This window comes from Chrysemys picta, unplaced genomic scaffold, assembly GCF_011386835.1.
Source record: "Chrysemys picta bellii isolate R12L10 unplaced genomic scaffold, ASM1138683v2 scaf2415, whole genome shotgun sequence".
Taxonomy (NCBI): Eukaryota; Metazoa; Chordata; order Testudines; family Emydidae; genus Chrysemys; species Chrysemys picta.
In genome coordinates, this window is record NW_027055118.1 from 1 (window position 1) to 8819 (window position 8819).

Genomic DNA, 8819 nt, shown 5'->3' on the forward strand with positions numbered 1-8819 from the left:
AGCCCAAATCTCAGATATACTTCAGGTTTGGCAAGCCTTAAAATGTGGACAACTGGCCATGCTGGAAAGACCTAACTTTCAGGATAATATGTGGAGTATGTTGAACTGTTCCCAAGCAAAAAAGTGTGTATGATTTTTAAAATAATTTGGCTGGAGTTTTAAGTGTTTGGCTATATTGCAATAAAACTTCCTGCAGCACCAGTGTTTTTTTCCTAGGAGTTTTGAGACTCCTATCAAAGTAGTGACTAGTCATGCATAGTTCAGGAGATCCAACAAGGATATAACCTAACGTGGTTTGGCTTCAGGTAATTGATGAGCGCGGCTGCTTTGCTGAAAACATTGGACCAAGTTTTTTAAGGCGTGACTTTTGAATACGTCTAAGAAGCGTGATACAAAAAGGATAGATTTGGCATTTGAAAAATCATGCAGACAAATAGAGAAGCTGCAGTACATTTTAAGAGCCAGATATGATGCATATATTTAATAGTTTAGGTTTGTCTGTTATAAGGTTTGAGACCTACAGTAGTAAATGTAAAAACATGTTTGTCTCAGATTTGATTTAGAGAACTGCCTTTGAAGTGATGAAGTCCCCATTTTATTATATATGAAATAATTTTGTTTTGATTTTGAAAAGTGGTGGCTTTGGTGTAATCTAAACAATGTAAAGTCAGAGAGTCCCAGAGAAATCTGACATCTCCTTCTAAAGGTACTAAATGTTAGTGGTCTGAAAGGTCTGGTTCTTGATTTATCTGAATGCATGAGAAATTCCCAGGCTCCCATATGTTTGCTAAGAGACAACTAGAAAAGATTGACTCTGCATTGCAAGAGCTATGTTTGGGCAACCCTCTCAAAGGCAAGCAGTCTAGTGAATAAACATTAAATTTGTGCTCAAATACCTTTTTCTCTTGCCTTGTCTGCTTGGGCCTTCATTAGTGTGTCAGCAAAGCTAAAATCAAATAAAACCTTCTGTATGTGCTGTAGCGGTGTCCGTTTACTCAAACCACTTGGAGCTTTTTTGTGAAGAAGAAAAGTAGGATGGTGCTTATTTCATTTCCCTAATCAAGAAAGGTGTGGATAAACTGTTGCTGCTGAACAAAATGCGGGGTGGGAGGAGCAGCTTGTGCATTCTTTGAAGATTTGGACATTGCTTTTTGGAAATCCCTTGAAAAAACAAGTGATTAGAGTGCTTGGCGTAGCAGGTTTTTTTTGACTAAGTAGTAACCTCCCAGGATGAAGTCTGAACTCTTCATTCGGTAGAAGAAATGTTTGAGAGCTACAAATGTTGCCTAATTTGCTCTTAATTGAACACTTCCAACTTTCTGCCTTCATCCATGAAGGAGAATAACAAAAAAGAATAATTTTGAACTCCACAGGGTATGTATTATCTGTATTATTAATATTTTTGTGGTCATAGTAAATTCTGATTCTAAGTTTAGTGCTTTTGATGCTTAAAGACAACAAATGTTCTGTACCTTTTAAAAATCAGTATGCTTGATACCTGAATTAATACAAATAAAGAACGTAGGCATTTTTATTATCTGAAATAGGAACATGAATTTGGACAAAAAATTCCTGTGGTTACATTAACTTGGTATAGTGGCAGTTGCATTTTTGTGTGCGTGTGTACTACTGTTGCCTAAATTTTTCCAAATGCTAGGAGAAAGCACACTTTCATGTTGTCTGCATGATTAATTGCACAAGTCAGAAATATACGTGATATTTGCTGTAGAATCCTATTAAGTGGTTAGAATATTAATGTTGTACAAAGGATGGCTTACTACCTATCGCTATTTGCATCATTTGTTTTTTGCATGTACAGATAAAGCACTCCCTTATAGCTTTCCCTCCATGGTAATTTATAAAACACCCTAGTTTGATATTCTGTGTGTGCATATATTTAAGTAAGATTCATATTACTTATAGTTCATAGTGGAAAACATACATTTGTGGTAAAAGAATGTGCATAAGAGTATGTAAGTGTGCGTAAATGTTTTTACAGCTGCACTTCAATGTAACTTGTTCTCTGTTTACAGAATCATGCAATGCATTTTGGTTAATAACAGAACTATTAAACTTGGCTCTGAAAAATTAGGTACCATTACTAGCAGGTAGCTAATGAAACCAATCAATTTTCCTCTTCAAATAGGCTTTGCTTTGAACAAGATGCGCTCATATCATCACTTGAAAATTACGTAAGATATTAACACCTTGTGTCTTAACCTACATGCTTTGCCTTATTTATGAAGGCCTTTTTGCATAGTCCACATTATTCGCACAAGAATATATTAAATCTGAATTTGCTGCTTGTGATATTTTCTGCTTAATAAATTACTTGGATTTTTTTTTATTTTAAAACTGTGACTATTGGCTCCCAAGCCCATGTATGGGGGTGAGGGGGAAAGTGTTAGTTTGTTAGTGGTGCATAATTCTGTGGGAGCTAGGACTCTGTGGTTTTTGTGGCGCAATGTAGGGCTACTTCCAATTAATGTCAATATTAATTAAAGGACATTGTCAGTAAAACATTTCTCTCCATTTGATCTACATTGAAGTTAACTGATACTGTAATTTTTCTACTCATCTATAAGTAGGCAGTGCGTAACAAATTAAGCAGTAGGATACAATACCTACGTGTTTATTTCTCTGTCTTTGACCAAGTGCCAGGGGAAAGCATGAACGCAGTCCCCCACTACCACAAATTATGCAGTCGAGTTTCCCGCATTTGGGGAAATCGCAGGGGTCATCACACCCGCAGTGGAATGGATGAGCCTGGGAAAACCACTTTCATGATCATAGTATCTCCCCTGCCAATACCTATGTGGTAAGATGCAGCTATAGGCACATTTGGGATGTATGGTACAGCCAAGTTCTTCTCAAATACCAAAGTCCGAGAATCCCTGCTGGAGAGAGCGGCTTGTTGCCATTTTATATAAAGACTAGGAAAACATGATTGTCATACTTGGAATGGCTTAAAATATTTAATAAATAAGTAACCACTATTTCTACCCTACTGTATTTGTTTGCAGAACCTAAAGGCTTGGCTACACGTGCGAGTTAGAGCACATTAAAGCAGCCCCAGGCGCCCTAGCTCACTACCCGTCCACACTGGCAAGGCACATAGAGCGCTCTGACTCCAGGGCTAGAGCGCTCCTGGTACTCCACCTCAGCGAGATGATTAACACTTGGTGTGCATTGGCTGAAACGCACAGGCATCAGTGTGAACGAGGTGTTGCATTACTGCACTCTGATCAGCCTCCGGAAACTTCTCATAATCCCCTTAAGTCAAGTGGCCACTCTTGTCATTGTTTTGGAATCACTGCAGGCATGCCCATACACTCTTTAAAAGCTCCGTTTCTGACAGCCAGCATGCTTATCTGCTCCGAGACAAAGCAACCATTACTGTGGAATGCTGTATGTGAGAGAGGGAGCAAGGCGGAGGGGAAGGGGGACACAGAGGGGGTTTGCTGCTGTCTGAACTTACAAGACAGCATGCTGACATGCTCTCAGTCCCCCAAAAACCCATTCTCTCTCTCCCCCCACATACACACAACACACTCCCTGTCACACTCCACTCCACCCCACTCCTCTCATTTGAAAAGCACGTTGCAGCCACTTGCATGCTGGGATAGCTACCACAATGAACTGCTCTCTGTGGCCATTACAAGAGCTGCTAATGTGGCCACGCCAGTGCGCTTGCAGCTGTCAGATTGCAGCGCTTTCCCTACTGCGCTCTATGAAGGCTGGTTTAACTCAAAGTGCTCTACATTTGCAAGTGTAGCCATGCCCATAATGATTTGAGTGTCTACTCCAGTCAGCATTGGGACCGCATTGTACTGGGCACTGCATAGACGAGTAACACTGTCTTGCCCTGAGAAGTTCAACTCTTATTTTGTTACAACACTCTCTGAACTAGACACCTTCAGTCTGCACTACTTAGCCTTCAGTATCACTTAAGATGATGCAACTTCAAATATTTCCTTTTCACTGTGTTTAAATAAACAAATTGTCAAAGGTGTCTAGTTCTGTTTAATAGAGTCTTAGGCCTGGTCTACACTAGGCGTTTATGTCGAAGTTAGCGCCGTTAAATCGAATTAACCCTGCACCCGTCCACACTGCGATGCTATTTAGTTCGACATAGAGGTCTCTTTAATTCGACTTCTGTACTCCTCCCCGACGAGGGGAGTAGCGCTAAATTCGACATGGCCATGTCGAATTAGGCTAGGTGTGGATGGAAATCGACGCTAATAGCTCCGGGAGCTATCCCACAGTGCACCACTCTGTTGACGCTCTGGACAGCAGTGCGAGCTCGGATGCTCTGACCAGCCACACAGGAAAAGCCCCGGGAAAATTTGAATTTGAATTCCTTTTCCTGTCTGGCCAGTTTGAATCTCATTTCCTGTCTGGACATCGTGGCGAGCACAGCAGCACTGGCAACGATGCAGAGCTCTCCAGCAGTGATGGCCGTGCAGTCTGGGAATAGAAAGAGAGCCCCAGCATGGACTGATCGTGAAGTCTTGGATCTCATCGCTGTGTGGGGCGATGAGTCCGTGCTTTCCGAGCTGCGATCCAAAAGAAGGAATGCAAAGATCTACGAGAAGATCTCTAAAGACATGGCAGAGAGAGGATACAGCCGGGATGCAACGCAGTGCCGCGTGAAAATCAAGGAGCTGAGACAAGGCTACCAGAAGACCAAAGAGGCAAACGGACGCTCCGGATCCCATCCCCAGACATCCCGTTTCTACGAGGCACTGCATTCCATCCTCGGTGCTGCCGCCACCACTACCCCACCAGTGACCGTGGACTCTGAGGATGGGATACTGTCCACGGCCGGTTCCTCAGACATGTTAGGGGACGGGGAAGATGAGGAAGGAGATGAGGAGGGCGAGGCAGTTGGCAGCTCTCACAACGCTGATTTCCCCGACAGCCAGGATCTCTTCATCACCCTTACAGAGATCCCCTACGAAGCGTCCCCAGCCATTACCCCGGACACAGAATCTGGTGAAGGATCAGCCAGTAAGTGTTGTAAACATCTAAACATTTATTTTTAACAAAACAGGAATATTAACAATTAAAAGAATGGGTTGTTCATGATTAGTGTGCCCTAGGCGCTTAACGGTTTAGTAAGGGGCAGTGCAAGTTTTGAAAAGAAATCTAGCAATGTCCGGTTTTCAGTGATTGTCCTGCACAAGCCGCTCTACTGTGTATTCCCTGCTACTGCAGCTACAGTAAAATGCGGTCTATATGTGCGGGGATAGAGCAGTAATCCTCCTGGGACATCTCGATGAAGCTCTCCTGGAGGTAACTTGAAAGCCGTTGCATGAGGTTCTTGGGGAGAGCGGCCTTATTGGGTCCTCCGAAGTACGACACGTTGCCGCGCCACGAGATTATCAGGTACTCGGGGATCATTGCTCTGCACAGCAGGGCGGCATACGGCCCTGGTCTTTGGAGGCTTTCCCGGAGCATTCTCTCTTTGTCGCTCTCGGAGATCCTCATCAGGGTGATGTCGGCCATGGTGACCTGCTTTTAATTAGGTAGGGGAATGTTAGTGTTGGGACTGCTTTCCCGTTCCTTTACAGAACTGTCACCGCTGGTTTGCAGCCACGCGGTGGAGGCGGGAGAGGGGCAGCCGAAAGGGATCATTCCCGGGGACAGCCGCGAGGGGGTGGGACAGGGGCAGAGTTCCCGCTTGCCGGATTGCTGGCAGCAGGGACTGACATTGATTTAAATGTGAAATGAGGCCAGTGGTAATATAAAAGTTTTAAACTGCCACAAGTGTACGGCTTACCATGTCTGCCTGCAACAGAAATTCCGTTGTGCTGCCTCGCTTCTCAAATGTGCTGTTCAAGACCCCAGGCACAGAATGCGAAGGCCGAGAATTCGACCTTGTGCTGAGTGCGCATGTGAAAGGTGCTGTGCATGGTCTTGTTCACAGAGAAAGACTATGTTCTTTGTTCACAACTACATTTATCTTTCAGAGGAATTCACTCCCTTTTTCCCATTTCCACAGCCCCGTCTGCGACTGTCTCACAACCTAGCCTGGAATCACACTCCCAGAGGCTAGCGCGGATTAGGCGTAGGAAGAAGAGGACACGGGAGGACATGTTCTCTGAGCTTATGGCCTCTTCCCAAGCCCAGGCAGCACAGCAGACCCAGTGGCGGGAGAACTTGACCCGAATGCACCAAGCCAACATGGATCGGGAGGAGAGGTGGCGGCAGGAAGACCAGCAGGCGACTCAAACGCTGCTTGGACTACTGAGGGAGCAAACGGACACGCTCCGGCGCCTTGTGGATGTTCTGCAGGAACGGAGGCAGGAGGACAGAGCCCCGCTGCAGTCCATCTCTAACCGCCCTCCCCCGCCACCAAGTCCCATACCCACCTCACCCAAAGTGCAAAGAAGGAGAGGCGGCAGAGTCCCTGCTAACTCTCACTCCACCCCTGCAGAGAGCTCTAGTAGCAGAAGGCTCTCATTTCCCAAAATTTGAAAAGTTCTTTCCTTCCCGCCTGACACAAGCCCACGTCCAAGTTTCACCTCCCAATGCCATGTGTAGTTGATAATAAAAAATTCGTTTCTGTTAACTACTGTTTCAATCATGTTCTTTTGGAGGAGGAGGGGAAAGGGGGTTGGAAATTGGACAGGACAGTCTCCTTTGGCAGGGTACATAGTCGGGGGCAGGCACAGCAGCAGGGCACATACACAGTGCAGTGATGCAGTGACTAGTTGCCCCGGTTAGTCTGGGAGGTTGTTTTGATGTAATGTTGGGGGGGGTGGGTTGCTCTGTGACTTTGTGGCGGGGGAGGGCAGTTACAGATCTTAAGCGCCGGTCCTTAGACAGGATCACAGAGCCACACAGCATGGGATCTGTAACCGTCCTCCCCCTGCCACAAAGTCAAATAGACCTCCCATACACACAGTCCCGATCAGGAGGGGTGACAGGCTCCGTTGAAACAAGCATCCCACCGCAGCGGAGCCTGTCAATCCTTGAGTTTAGAAGCTGCATTCGCATCACAACACTAGACCCGCCCCGCACCACAGTCTGCGTCCCAGTTTTAAAAAATTCCCGCTAAAACAGTATTAAAGAAAACGGTGTGCTTTAACAAAGTAGAACTATTTTTATTTCGACACGTGTGTTGGAGGGGGGGTGAAGGGGGTATGTAACTGGATAGGATAGTCAACATTACCTGGGTAAAGAAACGGGGGCAGGTTTAGCTTCTCAGTACACAAACTATAAAATCACAGGTTACCCTGCTCACTCAGGAACTTTGCTTTCAAAGCCTCCCGGATGCACAGCGCTTCCCGCTGGTCTCTTCTAATCGCCCGGCTGTCTGGCTGTGAGTAATCACCAGCCAGGCTATTTTCCTCAACCTCCCACCCCGCCATAAAGGTCTCCCCCTTGCTCTCACAGAGATTGTGGAGCACACAGCAAGCTGCTATAACAATGGGGATATTGGTTTCGCTGAGATCACAGCGAGTCAGTAAGCTTCTCCATCTCCCCTTGAGACGGCCAAAAGCACACTCCACCACCATTCTGCACTTGCTCAGCCGGTAGTTGAAGAGTTCTTTTTCAGTGTCCAGGGCGCCAGTATAGGGCTTCATGAGCCAGGGCATTAGCGGGTAGGCTGGGTCCCCGAGGATGACTATAGGCATCTCCACATCCCCAACAGTTATTTTGTGGTCCGGGAAGTAAATACCTTGTTGCAGCCGTCTAAACAGACCAGAGTTCCTGAAAACACGAGCGTCATGAACCTTGCCCGGCCATCCCACGTAGATGTTGGTAAAACGTCCCCTGTGGTCCACCAGTGCTTGCAGCACCATGGAAAAGTATCCCTTTCGGTTAATGTACTGGGTGGCCTGGTGGTCCGGTGCCAGGATAGGGATGTGAGTTCCATCTATGGCCCCACCGCAGTTTGGGAATCCCATCGCTGCGAAGCCATCTATGATCGCCTCCACGTTTCCCAGGGTCACTACCTTTGGCAGCAGTACATCAACGATTGCCTTCGCTACTTGCATCACAACAACCCCCACGGTAGATTTGCCCACCCCAAACTGGTTCGCGACTGACCGGTAGCTGTCTGGCGTTGCAAGCTTCCACAGGGCTATGGCCACTCGCTTCTGTACACTCAGTGCAGCTCGCAACCGGGTGTCACTGCGCTTCAGGGCAGGGGACAGCAACTCACAAAGTTCCAGGAAAGTTCCCTTCCGCATGCGAAAGTTTCGCAGCCACTGGGATTCATCCCAGACCTGCAGCACTATGCGGTCCCACCACTCAGTGCTTGTCTCCCGTGCCCAGAATCGCCGTTCCACGGCATCAACATGACCCATTGCCACTGTGATGTCCTCGGCGCTGGGTCGCCTGCTTTCTGACAGGTCTGTGCTACTCTCAGACTTCAGGACATCACCGCGGTGCCGTAGCCTCCTTGCCTGACTTTTCTGCATCTGCCTCAGGGAAACCTTTATGATAAGCTGCGAGACGTTGAGAGCGGCCACAACTGCAGCGATGGTCGCAGCGGGCTCCATGCTCGGAGTACAGTGGCGTCCGCGCTGTCAATGACTGGAAAAGCGCGCGAACTGTTTTCCCGCCGGCGCTTTCAGGGAGGGAGGGCGGGAGTGATGGACGGATGACGACAGTTTCCCAAAAGCACCCTCGACTCATTTTGTTACCCAGAAGGCATTGCCGGCTACACCCAGAATTCCAGTGGGCAGAGGGGACTGCGGGAACTGTGGGATAGCTGACCACAGTGCACCGCTTCGAATGTCGACGCTATCACCATATATAATGTCGACTTGCATCTGAAGAAGTGAGGTTCTTACCCACGAAAGCTT

General features: G+C 47.0%; 1 protein-coding gene and 1 non-coding gene across 2 annotated transcripts; one reads left to right on the forward strand and one right to left on the reverse strand.

Moving 5' to 3' along the window:
* Positions 1-15: 15 nt before the first annotated feature.
* Positions 16-6574, forward strand: LOC135980258 (uncharacterized). Its single transcript, XM_065580296.1, has 3 exons — positions 16-1374; positions 2147-5010; positions 6005-6574. The coding sequence occupies exons 2-3, from the start codon at positions 4434-4436 to the stop codon at positions 6478-6480; spliced, it is 1053 nt and encodes a 350-aa protein (XP_065436368.1). The 5' UTR covers positions 16-1374; positions 2147-4433; the 3' UTR covers positions 6481-6574.
* On the reverse strand, positions 2659-2815 carry LOC135980259 (U1 spliceosomal RNA). The gene has a single exon (XR_010597413.1). It is a non-coding gene; the product is annotated as a U1 spliceosomal RNA (small nuclear RNA).
* Positions 6575-8819: the final 2245 nt, after the last annotated feature.